The sequence below is a fragment of the Amphiura filiformis genome, chromosome 6, assembly GCF_039555335.1.
Source record: "Amphiura filiformis chromosome 6, Afil_fr2py, whole genome shotgun sequence".
Classification (NCBI taxonomy): domain Eukaryota; kingdom Metazoa; phylum Echinodermata; class Ophiuroidea; order Amphilepidida; family Amphiuridae; genus Amphiura; species Amphiura filiformis.
The window spans coordinates 59098990-59119963 of NC_092633.1; the positions used below are offsets into that span (position 1 = coordinate 59098990).

The 20974-nt window shown below is 40.9% G+C and overlaps 2 protein-coding genes across 2 annotated transcripts in view; both read right to left on the bottom strand.

Moving 5' to 3' along the window:
* Positions 1 to 20974, bottom strand: part of LOC140155729 (uncharacterized) — a 41545-nt gene that overhangs the window by 18561 nt on the left and 2010 nt on the right.
* Positions 10858 to 11955, bottom strand: LOC140154677 (uncharacterized). The gene has a single exon (XM_072177244.1). It carries the CDS (start codon positions 11953 to 11955, stop codon positions 10858 to 10860), a length of 1098 nt encoding a protein of 365 aa, XP_072033345.1.

Here is a 20974-nt window from a genome sequence, read left to right on the forward strand (position 1 = left end):
TGATGCAGACTCATCTGATAGCGATTCTGAATGTGATACAGAAACTCCAACAGGACACCGTCGTACTCGAACAGGAACATCAGTCGTCATACCTCATAACATTTTGGCATCACCAAATCTTGTTTCTCTTAGCACACGAATGGGAATAACACCTACACAACAATCTGCTTTTACTGAAGAACTAGTAAGAGAAGTTGGTGGAGATACTTCAAAATTGGCCTTATCCTATGCCACCGCAGACAAATCTAGACGGAGAGTGGTGGGAGACATTGCAAATTCAGCCAAAGAGGCATGGACTCCGCCAAAGTTTGCATCTCTGCACTGGGACGGGAAACTTATGTCATCCATTTCAAACCAAAATGAAAAGGAGGAAAGACTAAGTGTCCTGGTGGGAGATACTAATAATGTGAAACTCCTTGGAGTACCGGCTTACAGGCCTGGTACAGACCGCAAGTCGGGTGACATCATCTCCAAGTTATCTGTCAACTTGCTCCAATCCTGGAATTGTGCTGACAACATAAAAAATTTGGTGTTTGATACTACTGCTTCTAACACAGGCCATATGTCCGCTGCATGCATTGCAATCCAGACTCATCTTGGAAAAGCACTCCTATGGTCAGCATGCCGACACCATGTAGGCGAGGTCATGCTGACCCAAATCTTCAAGGATCTCCAAATAGAGACATCCAAATCACCTGAGGTAACCCTCTTTTCCGATACAAATCCAACTACAACATATTGCCGCAGAATAGCGAGCAGCCACTTGCCCAATTTGACATTACTGAGTTTAGTCAGACACAACAGACCTTACTGCGGAAATTCAAAGCTGATGCTGAAATTGTCCTGAGGTCCAAAATGGATCTTGTAAGAGATGATTATAATGAGTTTGTTGAGCTCTCCATGTTCTACCTTGGATTCCAGACTTCCATCACTTTCAAGCGGCCAGGAGCAGTACATAAGGCAAGGTGGATGGCCAAATTATTATATTCAATCAAGATCTCTCTTTGCAAGATCATATTCGGCAACTCCCAAAAGGAACAGTCACAACAAAGCACCAACCCCCGAAGATTCGCGACTTTGTCACATTCGCAACCATCATATACAGCACATGGTGGTTAACATGTAGCAATGCTGTTGATGTGCCGTATAACGACTTGAAGTTATACAAGCAGTTGTTGCTGTATTCAGAGGTGAATGCTTGTGTTTCTGCAAGTGCCATCGCAGCAATGGAGCGGCATCTGTGGTATCTCACGGAAGAGATGGTTCCACTAGCACTCTTCAGTGAAAAAAGTACCTGGAGTAGAGAAACAAGCTCTAGCCTGTAAGCTCCTGGCAGTCAAACCTGACACAGAAATTATCATCCCAAGTAACCGCTATGGTAAAGGCTTCAAGAAACCTAATTTCCCAACAAACATCACAGAAGCAACAACCCTAGCTGACCTAGCAGGAACGGACTCTTGGTTCACCATGCGCATTTTGCAGCTTGATGATGGCTTCCTTTCAGACAGCGTTGACACTTGGCCTCAATCCCCAGCTTTCCAGACCTCTGTTGCCAATGTCCGTGCCATTAACGTTGTAAACGATGCAGCAGAGCGTGGTGTAAAGCTAAGTTCTGACTTCCTGTCAGCTGCCCGTTCTGAGGAGCATTATCAGGCTATCTTACAGACTGTGGAAGACGACAGAAGAAAGCGGCCAAATCTGCGAAAACGCATAAACTGCAACTTTAATGAAACTGCATGGCGACTTGGACAAGGTGAATAGTCTCATTTACAATATATGAGAATAGTAGTATTGTACAACACTTGTCAGTCACTAAAAATTATATGAAGCCATTGCTACTCTGTTAAGCCTAAAAATTCATGCGGGAGCCATGATTTCACTGTCAAAGTAATGGAAATATACATGTTTGTATAGGGCAGCTATTCATTTCTGATGCAGTAGTAATTGTATAACACTTGTCAATCACTAGAAAATGATGTAAAACCATAAAATATTCCATTACCACACTTTTAAGCATGAATAGAATACAAATTCCATACAGGGAGCCATGATTTCACTGTGTAAAGTAATGGGAATATAAATGGCTGCCTTATGTGAAATCGCGGCATTTGCTGTAAAGATCGCGTCGAAACTTTGAGCTCCCGGTGGACCCACTAGACGACTTCGGATTGAATTTAAATTTGGTGGGGATTAATATTTTAGCAAGTGGCACACTTTCACCAAATAGCAATAAAATCCGTTGACATAGGGGGCGTATGATGCACCCTACCGGGCGGGCGGGCCTCTGTGTATGGCTTAACCTATATTTTCTACAACAGGAGTGAATCATTTCAATATAAGAAAGTTGCCCAATTATTGTCCAATTTATTTGAAATCTGTACTCCCTCTGTGGCAGACTTTATCTAAATCTTCCACAGGGGTAGTGTGGATTTCAAATGGAATAGCCCATTGGAGTTGTGGAAATCCTATCAAATTATGCATGATGGCTCATCTGTCACAGATGAAAAACAAAAATTAATTTGACTGACTGTAAATAACAATTTGAAGACACAATTCTACAGCGACAAAGTTAAATTCAACTTAAAATGATGCCTCAGGCTCAAAGCAACATTCGACAGTGATTTCTGAGTCGAAATCAGATGACGCACATCGCTGTATACCTGTTACATTTGATTCGAATTTGAAAGCAACCCGGTGGAAATCAAATCACTTTTTTCCTTGTACAAATGGGCCCTATAACCATGCTAACACTACAGCTACATTATCAATCACTAACTGATGATGATTTTAAAGTGTTTATAAATTTATGATTGTATATTCTGCTGATTATAGAACACAATTTTTTAAGTTTATTTCAATTACTTGTGCATCAATTTCTACAGGTCCCATGCTACCTCAAGTACCGTACAGGAATGACATGTGAAGTCATGATTCCTACCTATGCCGTGAGGCATGAAATGCACACCCTTTTTGTATCACCATGACGACTCGATCCTTTACACTTCACAGACTTAAAGGTAACCATAGTAACCAATGAACAGCATAATGAGGGTCTTGAAATTTGCTTGCAATTGGAGAGGCCATTACATGTGATGAGAATCACAATTGATAACTCGTCAAACGCTCTAATTAACAAAAACCTTAACACTCCATTACAATTGATACAGTCTGTCATGAGCGCATTTATCAAGGGGCTAGTCATTTATTTGATAAAAATAATCATAAAATAAATGTCTGCGTCCGTCACTACATAGACAGTAATGACATTATCATACACCACATTACAAGCTATTTTTTTATATAGTGTCAGTTGTGAATCCAGGGAAGGGGTGCCAACCCCCGGCAATTAAATCTTGCAAAATCAGAAAGCAGCTTACGATCCCCCCATTGGGAAAACTAAGTTATTACGGTCCAGCCACAGAATTAGAGAAGGAGAACCGGGACTCCCTATACCGGCACGTACAATCGCGCCGTCAGCTATGGGGAGAAAATTGGGGGTATTCGGGTCCTTGCCGACGGTGCGCGGAGATGAATGAAAACAATTCTGCGTCTCATCTGAAGCGTCTTGGTACTCGCGTGCAGGTCGCATCAAGTGCGTCTCTCAAATGCGCCCATCATCCATGTCACGCTTGCATGACAACGAATGCCTCGAGCGCCTTCCGAGGGAAACCGAATACCCCCAATTTTTGCTCCATGCCTGTAACAAGATGGCGGTCGAGTCCTGGTTCTCTGGTTTTTTAATTCTGTGGGTCCAGCTAAAGTGTCCCATTCAACACCCCCACATTGGGACAACTAAGTCATTATGGTCCAGCTAAAGTGTCCCATTCAACACCAGCTTCTATTCTTTCAATCAACACATTACTATTCAGATTCATTGTCCAATTTCTGAGATTGATATTTTCTTGTTGCTGACTACAATAATTCAAACACCAATTTTTTATTTTGGTCAAACCCCAAGTCCCCCCCCCACAATCACCTCTCTATATTGGACCCAGAGCTTGTCTATCCCCCATCCCAACCAGTGGACAGAATTTGTAATTTTAAAGGTGGCCCCCACAACCGCTCACCGACCACCCCACCCGACCAACCATTGACGCCACAGCATACTGTATTTCCTCAAATAGTCGCTCCCCTTCAAATAAATTCCCCAGCCGTTTTTGTGATGAAAATAACCCTCAAACGAATGCCCCCCCCCTCTGAACAAAGGGCCCAATTTTACATGTTTTTGACTACAATACTACGAATTTCCTCCGAAAAGTTCATCAAAAACAATGCGTATTAAATCTCATAACACTTACATTTTTCAATGACTGCAACTGAGTAGCCATCAGAGTCTGATTGTAAACCCGGAAGTGAACTGGAACTAAGTCATTGAGTTCATAGTTTGTGATTTCAGCATGAGTTTTTAGCTTACCTGATGATTTTAAGTTAACAGAAATTATTGTAATTTTGTTCTAAAAATGGCCTATAATAAACGCCCTCCTTTTGGAAAATGCAACGCCCCCGGGGGCGTTTAATCGAGGAAATACGGTAAGCACCACAGAACACATTTGTTGTTGGGCCAAAAAATGGACATCACAAAACTAGACACTAATAATTTAACAAAAAACAACAACAAATTAACGGCGACAATTAAATAATAGTCCTAAACAAAACATGCAGCCAATAGGATGCATATAACAGATCAATTTATACATGTAATATGAGGAAACTAACAATTTTAATTTACTTTGATCTTCACAATTGACACAAAATTTCAATCTTGGCAACATACGAGGAAAGCCTCTTGCAGGAAATAGAACCTAACTTGTCTATTTATAACATGTACATGAACATGGCAACATGAAACCAAAATATGACTACTTCCCCTTTGCAGATTAGGGATGATACTTGAATCAGCTATTACTGTAAATTATTCATTGCAACTTGGATGCATTTCAATAAATGGGTTAAAAGTGCCACATTAAAAGCTAAATAATTAAAGCAAGATTGTAAGATTTGCTCAAAAGGAGGCTCAATTGTTTGTCAAAATTCTGATATTTGTATAATTTGTACTTTGACAAACTAAAATAACCTGTGTAAAATAATGCCTCAGGTGCTGTATATGTTACAAAATCTGAGATTTAATCAGCCAATCAGATTTGCTGATACATGTAGCTATATTAGAAATGTTGAGCTTGTTATTTAAAACTCAATAAGGAAACACTCTTGGGGAGAGCAATGCAAATAGGAGGAAAATGAAACTGAATGGACCCTCTGAGGGACCTTAGAAAACAATATAAGTAATTTAGTATTCACATGCATTGTTTTCCAAATGTACATGGAAACTAACATTGCACTAAAATTACATGTGTACATGTGCACAAAGCTAAGGACGGAAAATGCGAGATGCGCTAAAAATGCCGAAAATTGTGCATTTTGGGTACAATCACACATTTCAGGTCCGACCGTGAACTTTAAGGTTGGCCCAAAATAACCATTTTTTTTATTAGTACTTACTCATTTTCCCAAAACCTGAAGTTTTCACTAAAATCAAAGAATCCACATAATGATCTGCAACGCAATCCATGTTAAAAAAAGTATAGCAAATAGGCCGTCGCACAAATTTGCAAGAGAGTATAGAAGAACAAGGATCGTCGGTAACCGTAGCGGTCGCTGCGGGACAAGGAATTCAATTTTGCAGTTATGGTGTCTTTGAAGCAGGTTTAAGTTTGACCCCTATTTTGACCTGTAACCCCTCTGTGAGCTTAACCTTTGAGGGCGCTCATCTTAAAATAATGCCAGAAAGGGTATTTCCATCCACACCAAAAAAAAAATCATCAAAATTTGAAAAATTGTGTTCGGAAACCAATTTCGGACACTTTTGATGTCCAAACAATTTTCGGGAAAAAAGCGTCTTGACATCAAAAGTGTTCGGAAACCGATTTCGGACACTTTTGATGTCAAAACAATTTTTGGAACAAAAGCGTCTTGACATCGAAAGTGTTCGGACACCGATTCCGGACACTTATGATGTCCAAACAATATTTGGGGAAAAAGCGTCTTGACATCAAAAGTGTTTGGAAACCGATTTCGGCCACTTACAATGTCCAAACGATTTTCAGGAAAAAAGCGTCTTGACATCAAAAGTGTTCGGACACGATTCGGACACTTTTGATGTCCAAACGATTTTCGGAAAAAGCGTCTTGACATCAAAAGTGTTCGGACACCGATTTCGGACACTTTTGATGTCCAAACGATTTTCGGGAAAAAGCGTCTTGACATCAAAAGTGTTCGAAACCGATTTCGGACACTTTTGATGTCCAAACAATTTTCGGAAAAAGCGTCTTGACATCAAAGGTGTTCGGAAACCGATTTCGGACACTTTTTGATGTCCAAACGATTTTCGGGAAAAAAGCGTCTTGACATCAAAAGTGTTAATTTCCCCCATTCCCCTCAATTTCCCCTTAATTTTCCCAAATTTCCCTTAATTCCCTCAATTTTCCCCAATTTCCCTTAATAAGCCCAATCGCCATTGTGACTTCCGGTTTTTGAGAGCACTTTTAGGACACTTTGACCTCTGACATTTCGGGAAAATTACTCTAATTATTATTTATTTTTTATTATTCTAATAATGTTACAATTAAAAATATTTAGATAATTAATTTATATAATAAATATATTTTTTTGATTTGTTTTTATTCAAGTAAAACTTTATTGATTATGCACAAAAACCAATTTTTCTTAATTTCCGTGAAAAGTCAAAGGACAAAGTGTCCTAAAAATGCAAAAACTGTCCCACAATGCATTGCAAACTTCTAATGCCGATTTGGCTTATTGCCCACAATTTCCCTTAATTGCCCACAATTTCAATTAATTCACCTGAATTTCCCACAATTTACCTTAATTTCCCCAAAATTGCCCTTAATTTCCCCCATTCCCCTCAATTTCCCCTTAATTCTTGTCAATTTCCCTTAATTGCCCACAATTTCAATTAATTCACCTGAATTTCCCTTAATTTTCCCAAAATTGCCCTTAATTTCCCCCATTCCCTCAATTTCCCTTAATTCTTGTCAATTTCCATGAATTTCCCTCAAATTCTCTTAATTCTCTTCAATTTCCCTTATAACTTCCCTCAATGTTCCCAATTTTCCCTCAATTTCCCCTCATTTTCCCAAATGTCCCTTAACTTCCCTCTATTTTCCCAAATTTCCCTTAATTCTGGTCAATTCACCTGAATTTCCCTGAATTTCCCTTAATTCTCTTCAATTTTCCCAAATTTCCCTTACTTCCCCTCAATTTTCCCCAATTCTCCTCAATTTCCCTTAATTGCCCACAATTTCAATTAATTCACCTGAATTTCCCTCAATTTCCCCAAAATTGCCCTTAATTTCCCCCATTCCCCTCAATTTCCCACATTTTCCCCACTTTTCCAAAATTTCCCTTAATTGCCCTATAGGCCCTCTCCCTCACCAAGTACCATAGCCATGCGACAAACGATGTTGATGCAAATAATGCCAGAAGAGTATTTGCATCCAAAAAATTTCAAAAATGCAGAAAATTGTTGAAAATTGTGTAATGCCCCTTTAATGACCTAATTAGCATATTTTGGAATGAAACTCTTTTCCAGTATGGGGCGGTATAGGCCCTCCCCCCTCACCAAGTACCATAGCCAATAGCCATGCGACAAACGATGTTGACGTAACAGCATTTTTTAGCGTTTGTTACTAACGGACGGACGGACTAACGGACTTGTAAACGGACTAACGGAGAGACATGGTGACTTATAGAGCTGCTACCCGCAGCTAACCGCAGCTAAAAACATTTTTTAAATATTGCATATATTTGAACTTTTTTGCGAATTTTCAAAAACTGGCGCGCACATAGCACAAAGCACACACACTGATATGGAATATTAATTCTACCTCCCCCCTCCGCTTACTCCCAATTCCTGTGCCTCGAGCTACATGTAGTAGTTTATTCATGCGGCCCTTCAATACATTTGATACATGTCACAGCTGTGGCCCTCAGAAGAGTCAGATCAAAAAAGGTTGTACATCCAAAACCAAAAATCATTGGTGTAGCAGGGGGGGGGGGGGCAGAGCTGCAACAGGCTGGATAGAAAGTTCTACAGGCGAAATTGGGATGACAACAACAAAAATATAGCAACAAGATTATAGTTAAAATTACATGTTACGTGAAATGTGTCCAGGCAAATTGTGGTATCAGCAAGTTTGTGCATGTAGGCCTACATGTAATGAAGAAACATGGATGAAAGCATGTACATGTACCAAATTTGGAAGCTGTAAATAATGACCTCACTTGACCCTGATCTTTGACAATAGATTCTGTACCAGCCTACATCATTTGATAGGGGATGTCATTTTCTTCAGAAGGGGGGGGGTCATGAATATGTCAGTGAATGGAGTCAATTTTTTATGACCCCCCTATCGCATGCTAAATTTTTTATGACCCCCCTATCTTGGGTCGAAAATTTTCACCTACACAGACTCAATACAAATTATTCATTGCCGGCACTACTGCGGAGTGCGTCAAAACTTTAAGAGCGAAGAAAGTGTGCGGAGCGTGTTAAAATTTCAATCGTAAACTTACGAAAATTGGGTCAAGCGCCTGGCACTAGTAGCATTTTAAAGATTTTCACATAATGACCTCTAATAACCCCTACATGACCTTTCACCCCTGTGTACAAATTAGAAGGAGCTTGGGTCAGTGCTTCTTGTGGCCAATATATCAGTGTGGCATTTCATGCCACGTACCTGATATCAAGGAAATTGTGATAATCATGGATATTACAATTATGTAATCATCTAATTACCGAGTTGCAAAACTTTTTGTGATAAAAACTCGAACGGTGGTGATGCAACTGCAAATTTCACTTTTGCAAACCTAATCATTCACCAAGTTTATACGCTGCATATTCACCTAATTTTTTTCAATCTTAGTGATTAACCCTAACCCCACTACACCATACAAAACCATACAGCAGAAAATAGTGTATGGTTTTGTATGGTGTAGTATTCTACACACACAAATTAAACTGTATGCTTTTGTATGGTCTAGTAGTTACATGTTCACCAACCGTATGGTTTTGTATGGTGTAGTGTTTAACATATATTAGCTGTGTCTTGTTTTGTAGGCCATGGTATAGAACCAGATGTTTCACTGTTGTGTTGTTTTTGTATGGTGTAGTACTGAAATGATATTTGGCTCTGTGTGTATTGATATGGACCCATGCAGAAACCACTACACCATACAAAACCATACAACAGAAAATAGTGAAAGTAGTGTATTGTTTTGTATGGTGTAGTACTCTGCACAAATCAAACTGTATGATTTTGTATGGTCCAGTAACAAACAAGTTCACCAATTGTAGGATTTGTATGGTGTGCTAATACTATATGTAGGATCATATATTACGCCTAAAAATAAAAAAAATAAAAAAATAATAAATTGAATTGAATAAAAAAAAAAAAAAAACCTCTAGGGTCGGGCCTAATTTTAGAGTCGGTTGGGTTACACCAATATATCTAGCTGATAAACCACAGCACAACTAGGGACATACTTATTATACTGTATTGTCTAGCTGATAAGCCACAGCGCAACTAGTGTCATATATATTATACCGTAATGTCTAGCTGATAAACCACGGTGCAACTAGTGTCATATACTATACTGTAATGTCCAGCTGATAAACCACAGTGCAACTAGGGTCATATATTCTACTGTAATGTCTAGCTGATGAACCACAGTGCAACTAGAATACTATGCAATATCATTGAAATAAGCTACGAATGAATTTTGATGTTATAAAAATATCATATAATTATTTGTGGTTTTTTTGCAGGGGTGGTAATTAATTCGTAATTAATTCTTTTATTATATTAAAAAGTAAATTATGCTTCACTTTTTGTCAATTGTTTTTGCAGCCCCCAACCCGAAAATTTTAACCAGAATACTATTTTTGGATAATTGTTTGATTTTTTTAAAATCAATTAATGTTGGGGTAGAATCGGCAAGTTCATTATACTTCCTTATGAACCTCTCGGGAACCGCGAGCGGGAACGCTTCTACCTTGATCCCCATATTTTTGGATTTTTTTTTTTTTTTTTTGGTGCTTTTTTTGGTGGCATCAAGACTGTCCTGGCGCTTAGGCAAGGGTACCACATCCAAGTCCCCCAGGACAATCTATCACTTGCACATTTTTTTATTTTATTTTATTTTTTAAAGCTAAGAACTGTCTTGGCGCTTAGGCAAGATTTAACGCACATCTAAGTCCCCAAGACAATTAATAACCTTTTTAAATACGGGTACAATAATATATACATGCATGCCACAGTAATGAAAAAAACAGCACATTATTTTGCCAAATACAGAAAAAGAAGTGGCCAAAAATACAAATTGTGGCATGAATATGGCCTAAAGATGAAGGATGCACCAGACAGGTCAGCTAATAAAAGAAGATCAAGCACCAGTTGGCACCCATACTAGGTTATAAATCGACAAAGCAAGACACTTTGCCCATATGGGGATACGCCGGTCAACGTCAAATGGAAGATCCAAATGACCAAACTAGTCTGTAGTAAGTTGACAGCATCCAGCGCCTCTAACCCTACCATGTAGCTGGAATCACAACTAACCCTTGCCAACTGGAGTTGATTTGGTGAAGAAATGAGAACAAGTAAAAGGAAAGATTAGCTGACCTGTCTCCTCCCACTGAGACAACCTGACACACAATGCTCAGTCCTGGAGCAGTCCACATTTAACCAGTGTGCACTGTGAAATGACTGGTCCTCTTTGCTCTTCCATCACATTTAATCTGACTCTTCAGAGGTAGTCTCAACATCAAGCCAAGGAGCATCATGATGGAGCTGGTAGCACTGCGTGCCCTTGCAGAAATGGACATTGCAAACAGCGCAACCAAATCGTGAGACGATAGGGTTTCCTGCTTTGGTCGTCTTGCCCACCTTTTTGCACCAGCAGCATCTCTTTGGATACTCGGCGTCCATCCTTACAAGACCACCATGACCACCATGAGCATTTGCAGCTGCAACTGGTGCAACAGAAGATGCCCGCTGTTGTTTTTTTTTTTATTCCCTCAGCAAATCCAGCGATCAGTCCAACCGCAAGATCGAGTGTAAAGTCGGCATGGGATGAGCTCATATCATCGTCATCGCTGTCCGATAAATCATCTGCTGAGTCCTGTGAGTCAATGCTGACGGAAGAGTCGCTATCAAAATCTAGAACTGTTAAGTCTAGATGGGTGTTACCATGACTTCTGGAAGTCCCTGCTGGCTGTGCTCGCCTTGCTGCAGTAGCTGCAGTAGCTGCATCTCTGGTCATCTTAAAACAGATGAAAGCATTCACTCGGGCTGCATCCATGAGAAAGAATAAAAGTTGCTTCCACCATTTCTGCGACTTGCGGGCGCATGTGTGGTACGATCTCAGTTGATCGTGCCGATCAACTCCACCCATGTTTTGTGTGTAGCTAATCGCCTGTCTAGGTGCATGAACCGCCTTTTCGACTCGTCTCTGTTGCCCATCTTCCTTTACCTTTCTGGTCAGGGTGTCTGAAGGTTGGCCATATAGTTGGTGAGCAGTTGACAGAAACTGCACCACCTTGCTGTCTTTCCATATCACACAGGTAAGCTGTCCTTTCTGTCTGCCATAGAATAGACCCCGATCTGCCTTTGCCATGGCGGTGATGGTCTTTTGGTCTGGGTTCTTGACGCTGTTGGATAGAGCCAGTGGCAGCCCCTTGCTGTTTGATTTCACAGCGCCAGTGATGTAGGTCTTCTTTTGTAGCAGCTCTTCAGCAACAGCCACACTAGTGTAAAGCTTGTCTGTATAAAGCCGATGGAAGGCGTCGAGATAAGGACTTGTTACTTCCATAACAATATCCTTCATCTTCACTGCTGTGTTGGTTGGAGATGTTGGATGGATCATGAAATTGCACATGTATCCAGATGCCGACTCACAGATTGCGTGCAGCTTAAACCCAGCTCTAATGGGCTTCAAAGGCATAAAAACTTCTTACACCATGCAAGGAACCCCTTATATTTTACCATGGCCTCATCCAGAGCAAGGTCTGATGCAGGATTGAAGCGGCGTAGGCAGTTCCTGTTCACCTCGTCCCAGACATTCTGAATATGAAACAGAGGATGAGCCTTCTTACTGCAGTAGCGGTGAGATTTGTCTTCTATATTGTCAGGGGACTCATCTGGATCCTGGCACGCCAGACATTGTGATAGTCTCTCGTACCGTGTCCGTGTCATGGTCCTTGACACCAGCTGGTTGTGGTAGGCTGGGTGTGATGACCAGTAGTCCCCTGTGTCGGGACTTTAACCAAGCCCATCACAATCCTCAGGCCAAACCAAGCTCGGATCTCGGCTTCTGTTGTAGGTTTGAACCCGGCTCTCCTCAGCAGCTTGGAGGTCCACTTGGCTATCTCTATAAATAGCCAAGATGAAAAAATCTCAAAAACAGCTCTGCTGGTGAAGATGTTTCAGTGATTTTGAAGGTTGGTCCCCTTGGTGTTGGCCCATCAAAGTCCTCGACCTTCACATAGCTCCCATCTGCCGTCCAGCCATCATCATCACTAATGGGAACAGAAGATGCTGGTGGAACAACTCTTCTCTTCTCTTTTTTTTGGCTGTAGCTGTGTTCTCAGAGGAATATCTGTAGTAGGCAGATCCAGCTCCTCACTCTCAGAATCTGTGGCTGGCCGTTTTGTCTTCCTCTTAGCCTTCTTTGCAGGCAGATCCATCTCTTCACGTGCAGAATCTGTGGCTGGCCGGTTCGACTTCTTCGACTTCTTGGTCTTCTTTGTCTTCTTCTTAGCCACTGAACTATCACCAGGGACAGAATCATTATATCTTCTAATGGCTTCCCAATTTGCAGCACTTCTTCTGCGATCCTCCTCCTCCCGATCTTCTTTAGACTTATTTGCAGTCTGTATGATCCCACAGATCTTGGATTTTGTGAGCGGTGAGCATGCCTGCTGCTTCTTCTTCTTCTTTTTCCTCTTCTCCACCTGAGAAGCTTCTTCCTCTTCACTCACATCTTCCATTGCCCTTTCCTCTCGACTTCTCTTCACTCTCCTCACTCGCTTTTTGCCTAGAACTTCATCCAGGAATATCTCCTGCTCGTTGTTGTGCAAGTTTGATTGCAAGTCTCTAAGCTCGCGTGCAGACATCTTGACTTGTCTGGATGAGAGTCACGAAGAAAGGGAATGATTTTGAGCTTGGGACCCCTATATATATACTTTTTTCCCCGCCATTTTAAGTCACATGATGTATCCTGCATTGCTATTGGACTATTTTCCCGCTATATGCAAATTGGGATGATAATATTAAATAACATTCTTTAACATGTAAATCTGCTTTAAACATGTAAATCATCAATGTATCATGTGACTTGGAATGGCGGCAATGGTTATGTAATCATTGCCGCCATTCCAAGTCACATGATAGATTGAATTCAGTGAAGAATTTGAATTTACATGTTTTCAATTGAATAAATCATGTAACTTGAAGAAAATTAGCATAAGGCGGGAATGGGTCTTTCATTTTACAGAATAACATTGAATTGAAAATTAGCATATAGTGGGAAAGGGTCTACTCTTTTATGCTACACATCACATGACTTGAAAATTAGCATATGGCAGGAGAAATGCCTATATATAAACAGTGGAAAATATATAGTGGAAATCATTTCATCATCCCACCAGCCTTTTGAATAAGAGAGTTTAAGGTTTTAGTCATTTTGCATCTAAAGCTACATATGCTTATAGTAAAACTGTTGACACTCCACAATTGGGAGCAGTTAAATTATAATTGTCTTCCTTTTAGTGTAAACAAACATGAAGGGGATTTCAAAGGGTAAATATAATTTAAGGTCTATAGATTTAGGCCTACATGTCAAAAACAGTTCCATTTACAATTCCAGCCATTGCAAGCCATTTGATACATTGAATTTAATGATGAATTAAAAGCCTACATGTGTATGTCACAAACATTTACATAATCTAAAAAATGCTGACCAAAAAGCAAACATACAAAACATTAGGAAAAATAAATAATGCAAAATAATTAGGCCAAATTTTAATCATAATTTTATTCACTGATGAATAACAGTCTTTTGAAGAAAGCAAGACTTTTAAGACCTGGATTTAACCAGAGAAGATTACATCTTCTCTGATTTGACATATAATTGTGACCATTATTGAGATGCTGTTCTTTCCCTTACAAAATATGTAAGTGAGTGGTTACTAATACCATTATAACACCTGAACGAGTTACTTAACTAGAATTTGATGTACTATGAATACAAAGAGTGATAGGAGTAGGTTCCTCAATAAGCTGGTTAAGATTATAAAATGAACTTAAATCTACTTAGTATAACAATGAGGATGTCAGAAAGCAGATCACAATGTAGACATAAGGAAAAAGTATAGTCCTTATTTTCTGAATCAAGATGTGGACTATACCACTTTTTTCTGGGTACAAATTCAAGCGCAATGAATCATTATGTAATTTGATCGGTTGTGACAATGATATTATATAATAAATTAACATGGCAGCGGTTTCCATGGAAATGCATTTTGTTGTAGCATGTGACATGCTATAAAACAGTATGAAAAGGGCTGCTAAAACCCAAATTGTTCCCTTTCCACACTTGACTCCCCCCTACTGGCAAGCCACAATGTCAACCAGGGAGCTGAGAGAGCTTTAAGCTGGCTTGCAAGTTGGAGAACAGATGATTTTACTTGAAGACATGATGGGGAAAAAGGGCAAGAGGAAGAGAGATGAAAGAGAGAAGAAGAAGAAAGAAGGGGCTTCTGTGCCCAAGAGGAAGAAAAAGAAGTCAAAAAAGACTACTAAGTCTGTACCTGCATCTTCATCATCAGAGTATGATGTGAGAATGAGGGATGAGGAAGAGGTGATGAATGTGGGCAGTGATGAAGTAGGAGCTTCTACTCCTTCACCTGAGAAAAAAAAAAAAAAAGAAAAAGAGTACCAAGCACCGTCATGCTTCTTCTCAGAAAGTTACTGGGTCAGATATTGCTTTGGCATTACCTGCAAGCAAACAGAAGATGGGAGAGATGGTTTCGTCAAAAGCTACTATCAGTGAAAACATAGCCAAAGTGAAGAAGATGAAGACAGATGCAAAGAGTTCAACATCTGATACATCGGTTAGCAAAAAACCCAACCCGTTTACCAAGAATGCATCTTCAAAAACTTCAATGCAGGCTTCATCCTCTGTGCCCGTGCTGAAGGATAAGAGTAAGAAGGCTAAGAAAAAGACCAATAGGCCTACAAGTGATGATGAAGATGGTCAACACCCTCCTGCTTTGGATAGAGATAGCGATGATCCTGAGCTGCCATCCCAGGGCATTCCTTTACGCACAATGCCAAAGCAAAGGAAGAAGGCACACTGTACAGCTGCAGCAGCACCATCACCTGCTGAAAGTGATCATGATGAGGAAGGGTGGACGAGTCGGGCTACCTTAGTCAAGGTAGAGCAATTCCAAGGACCTACTCCCAGAGGTCCCACCTTCACCATCACATCAACAACCTCTCCAGCAGAGATATTTCTTCGCTTCTTCTCTTCCTGGCTATTTGTTGAAATAGCCAAGTGGACTTCCAAACTATTGCGCAGGAAACAAAAAACCCAGACGACGGAACAGGAAATCCGGGCGTGGATTGGCTTGAGGATGGTGATGGGATTGGTAAAGGTCCCCAATATGAAGGACTATTGGTCAACGCATCCTGCTTACCATAATCAGTTGATCTCCAGGACCATGACAAAAACACGATTTGAGAGCATATCGCAATGCCTGGCCTGTAGAGATCCCGATTATGGTCCTGACACACACCAGGACAAGCAGCACCGATACAACAGTAAAAAGGCTCATCCTCTATACCATGTGCAGACCATCTGGGATGAGGTCCGTCGAAATTGCCTGCGACGTTTCAACCCTGGTGCGGATCTCGCCCTAGATGAAGCCATGGTACGCTACAAAGGTTTCTTGGCATGGGTGAAGAAGTGTTTCATGCCCTTGAAACCCATACGGGCTGGGTTCAAGCTCTATTGCATTGCAGAGTCGGCCAGTGGCTACCTGATGAATTTCATTATTCATCCCACTTCACCCAACAACGCTCCTGTAAAAATGAAAGACATCACAATGGATGTCACATCACCATTCATGAATGTGTACCATCATCTCTACACAGACAAGTTATACACCAGTGTGGAGACAGCTGAAGCACTGCTGGAGCGAAAGATGTACATGACGGGAGCAGTGAAGTCTAACAGCAAAGGTTTGCCACTGGCCCTCTCCAATAGCATAAAAACCCTGACAAGAAGAGGATTGAAAATCTGAAAAAAGAAGAGCGTGGCACCTCCTATGCCAGACAGAAGGGGCAAATAACATCTGTGGTCTGGAAGGACAGCAGAGTAGTGCAATTTCTTTCTACTGCCCACCAGCTATATGGACAGCCATCGGATACCTTAACCAGGAAGGTTAAAGAAGATGGACAGCTTAGGCGTGTGGAGTAGGAAGTTCCTGCACCTCCCCAGGCCATCAGCTACACTTCCAACATGGGTGGCGTTGATCGCCATGATCAATTAAGGGCCTACCACACCTGTGCCCGAAAATCGCAACATTGGTGGAAGCAAATGCTATTCTTCCTCGTGGATGTAGCTCGGGTGAATAGCTATATCTGCTTCAAGCAAACAAGAGAAGCAGCCGCTGAAAGGGCATCTCTTATCACCAAATATGCAAAGACCAAGGACAGGAAGTTGACTTACGACAGCGATGACGATGACAGCGACATCAGCATCGACTCTTCTGATGATTCAACATACAGTGATTCGGATGATCCTGATGACGACTTCGGGAGCATGAGTCATGCGGATTTTACATTGGATGTGGCTGTGGGGCTTATTGCTGGATTTGCTGAAGGACATCCACAAAAACAGCAGAAAGCGTCTGGGGTCACTGCTGTCGCTGCCAGAAACGGACCAGATCATCAACTTGAACGGATGCATGCAAGATATCCAAAGAGATGTGTGTGGTGCTCACACATTGGCAAGCTAACATCATCTGGCAACGCTGTGATGTCACGCTTTGGATGTGAGCCCTGCGGAGTCCACCTCTGTAAGGATATCTGCTTCAAGTCATTCCACAGTGCACATTGGTTAAATGCAGACAGCTCCAGTGAAGAGGATGAAGAGAACTGATCGTTGTGTGTCAAGTTGTCTCAGTGGGAGGAGACAGGTCAGCTAATCTTTCCTTTTACTTGTTCTCATTTCTTCACCAAATCAACTCCAGTTGGCAAGGGTTAGTTGTGATTCCAGCTACATGGTAGGGTTAGAGGCGCTGGATGCTGTCCACTTACTACAGACTAGTTTGGTCATTTGGATCTTCCATTTGACGTTGACCGGCGTATCCCCATATGGGCAAAGTGTCTTGCTTTGTCGATTTATAACCTAGTATGGGTGCCAACTGGTGCTTGATCTTCTTTTATTAGCTGACCTGTCTGGTGCATCCTTCATCTTTAGGCCATAGTCATGCCACATTTTGTATTTTTGGCCACTACTTTTTCTGTATTTGGCAAAATAATGTGCTGTTTTTTGTAGCTTACTGTGGCATGCATGTATATTATTGTACCCAGTATTTAAAAAGGTTATTAATTGTCTTGGGGGACTTAGATGTGCGTTCGTCTTGCCTAAGCGCCAAGACAGTTCTAAAGCTAAAAAAAAAAAAAAAAAAAAAAAAAAAAAAATGTGCAAGTGATAGATTGTCCTGGGGGACTTGGATGTGGTACCCTTGCCTAAGCGCCAGGACACTCTTGATGCCACCAAAAAAAGCACACAAAAAAAAATCCAAAAACATGGGGATCAAGGTAGAAGCGTTCCCGCTCGCGGTTCCCGAGAGGTTCATAAGGAAGTATAATGAACTTGCCGATTCTACCACAAAATAAATTGTTTTATAGATCAAACAAATCCAAAAATAGTGTTCTGGTTAAAATTTTCAGTTTGGGGGCTGCAAAAACAATTTACAAAATAAAAAATGGAGCATAAGAAACTTTTAGGTATTACATATTAAATAAATGAATACTACCCCACCCCCCACCACCCCCCCCCAAAAAAGAAGGAAAAAAACCATATAATTTTATAACATTAACATCAAAAGTCCTGCACCTTATTTCACTGACATTACAGTATAGTATTTATAAATAGTTGCGCTGTGGTTCATCAGCTAGACATTACAGTATTATATGACACTAGTTGTACTGTGGCTTATCAGCTAGACATTACGGTATAATTTATATGACCCAAGTTGGGCTGTGGCTTATCAGCTAAACAATACAGTATAATATATATAATTATGTCCCTAGTTGCGCTGTTAGCCTTTGTATTGTTTTGTATGGTGTAGTAGTTACCAGTAGGAATCCCTAGGAATCCCTGCATGGTTTTGCATCAGCTGTGTGGTTTTGTATGGTGTAGTAGTTACTTACTGGAATACCTTTGTATGGTTTTGTATGGTGTAGTAGTTACTAGGGGAATGTCTGTGTTGTTTTGTATGGTGTAGTAGTTTACTAGTTTATAAATGCCTGTATGGTTTTGTATGGTGTAGTGGTTATCATTTTTAGGCCTATATGCCTGTATGGTTTTGTATGGTGCAGTAGTTTACTACTTCTAATGCCTGTATGGTTTTGTATGGTGTAGTAGTTTCCCACTTAAATGCCTGTATGTTTTTGTATGGTGTAGTGGTTATAATTTGTTGCAAGTCTGTAAGCAAATTTGTATGCTTTTGTATGGTGTAGAGTTTAAGTGAAATTGTATTGTATTGTTTTGTCTGCCCTGGTGGCTACTGTGAAAAACCAGGTAGGAAGTTAGGGTTAAAGTCTAAAAATGAGCACAAATACCAAAATATCCAGGGACCTCAAAATAGTGAGCATTATGCACAAATCAATTGTAGTCCCGGCCCCCCAGGGGCCTGGCAATAGCGGGGTCCGAGCCGGGACTTGACCGGGATGTAACAGCTCAATGTGTCCCGCAGTGCGAGGGACGAGTGGGGGAGTGTACGGGGATGTAATGCCTCTCAAACAGGCGGGATCTACCCGGGAGTGTACCGGGACGTAATAGAAGAGTACTCACAACTGTGCGGGTCGTATCGGGGAAACACTCGCGGGGACTTGAACATGGTGCCCGGGGCTAGGGGCGGGGACTTGGCGGGGATGTACCCGGGATGTACACAGAAATAGTGGCCCGCCCTACGGGGACTAAGCTGGGACTGTTTCCAAAATTACATCCCCGGGTAGGTCCCCGCTATCCCCGGCCCCCGGGGGGTCGGGACTACAATTGATTTGTGCATTATGTCCGCCTAACAACTACATATCGCGTCAAAAATCTTGCGTCTTTGTGTAGTTCACCACGTAAACTTGTATGGCTCAAAATTCGGACCGCTCGCCATTAAGTTTACTGATTTCCGTGTTTTGAAATTTGTTGACGTTTTAATGATCCCCGATTTCCGGTCGATTATTTTAGCTGTGTCACGTCACATGCATGACGCTGGACTCAAGCCTTGAAATAAGCGGGCGCGGGGAGCAAATTTGCTCTCGTAAAGCCACCAATTGCTCCTGGTCCTTGTACAATTCACATGAACCAGGAGCAATTTTCTAGAACAAATTGCTCCTGGTTACAGTTTTGCACTTGATTGTTTTGTAAATTGCTCCTGTTTCTTCAGAAATTGCTCCTGGTTGTTGTAAGATCCCAGTGAACCAGGAGCAATGTTCAAAAACAAATTTCTCCTGGTTCCAGTCTGCTTATTTCAAGGCTTGAGTGGGTGGGTACCAGCCAAACTTCAGAAAAAAAAAACATGATCGCCGATAACGATGTGATGTGGGACTTACATAGGATTACACAGAGATATTTCTTGCCAAAATATGACCATTTCTAGGCAAGTTGGCCCTACTTTGTCTGCGTTAGGCCAAATAAAAAATAAAACATGTTTCACGTCCCCTCCCGCTTCCTTTTTTGAGGTTTCTTCAATTTTATTTTTATTTTTTGAAATTCATTTATAACTTTTCAAAAAATATGTCTAGGAAGTAGAGATGCTTTCTATAGCCTTGCAAATATACAAGAAACACTTTTGTAAGGTTTTGTGATAGTAACAGGGGGCCTATCTCTCAGAACAACAAATAAAAAGAGGCGTCCTCCTTTTTCCAGGCATTATTGTATACGCTAAAACAGCTCTAATTATGGGAATTTACACCGATTTTGCGATAAAAAATAAAAAATAAAAAGCCCCTCTTCCTCCTTTTTTTTTAATTTCCGGACGTGAAACATGATTTTTATTTTACTTGGCCTTATGTGAAAAAGGACAGTCTTAAGTAAGTATACGTGCAACACTTTTGATGTTTCGATGTTTTGGGAGACTGTGAGGGATCCCAACAAACGGAAGATGGAGCCTATTCTTGACTGTGTAATATTCTTTCAACACGCTGCCGTACGGGAACAGACTTATACGATGGACAGATATAGTATCAGTTTGTGAATGAGGACATCGTATAAGTTCCTTGTACTAGTCTTCGCGTATCAACACGCCGCGTCAAACAAAAATAAATGTGTATCATTTTAGTTCGTGTCATCTTGCGACATCGCGTATCAACACGCTGAAGCGGGTGGGAATAATAAACACGGGAAAATCAAAATGAGTGAGGAGAGTGCATGGGTGCCATGGGTTGGAGGGTGGTGATGCATTTGTAAAATTGCATTTATTTACGAACCGCTAGAGAGTAGTAGAGTTGAGGAATTCAGCTAGTAAATGTTTATAAATTTCTAGAATAATTTATAAAATTATATTAACCCAGGCTAAGGCCAATGAAAGTCAATTCCTTGTTTCCCGTTACACAATTTTTCATGACTGTGTAGGTGACCATTTCATTTTTCATTATTCATTATTTTA

What these genes read in the sequence shown, in the direction of transcription:
- LOC140154677 (XM_072177244.1), bottom strand. Translation starts at nt 11,955, where the DNA reads ATGTGCAATTTCATGATCCATCCAACATCTCCAACCAACACAGCAGTG.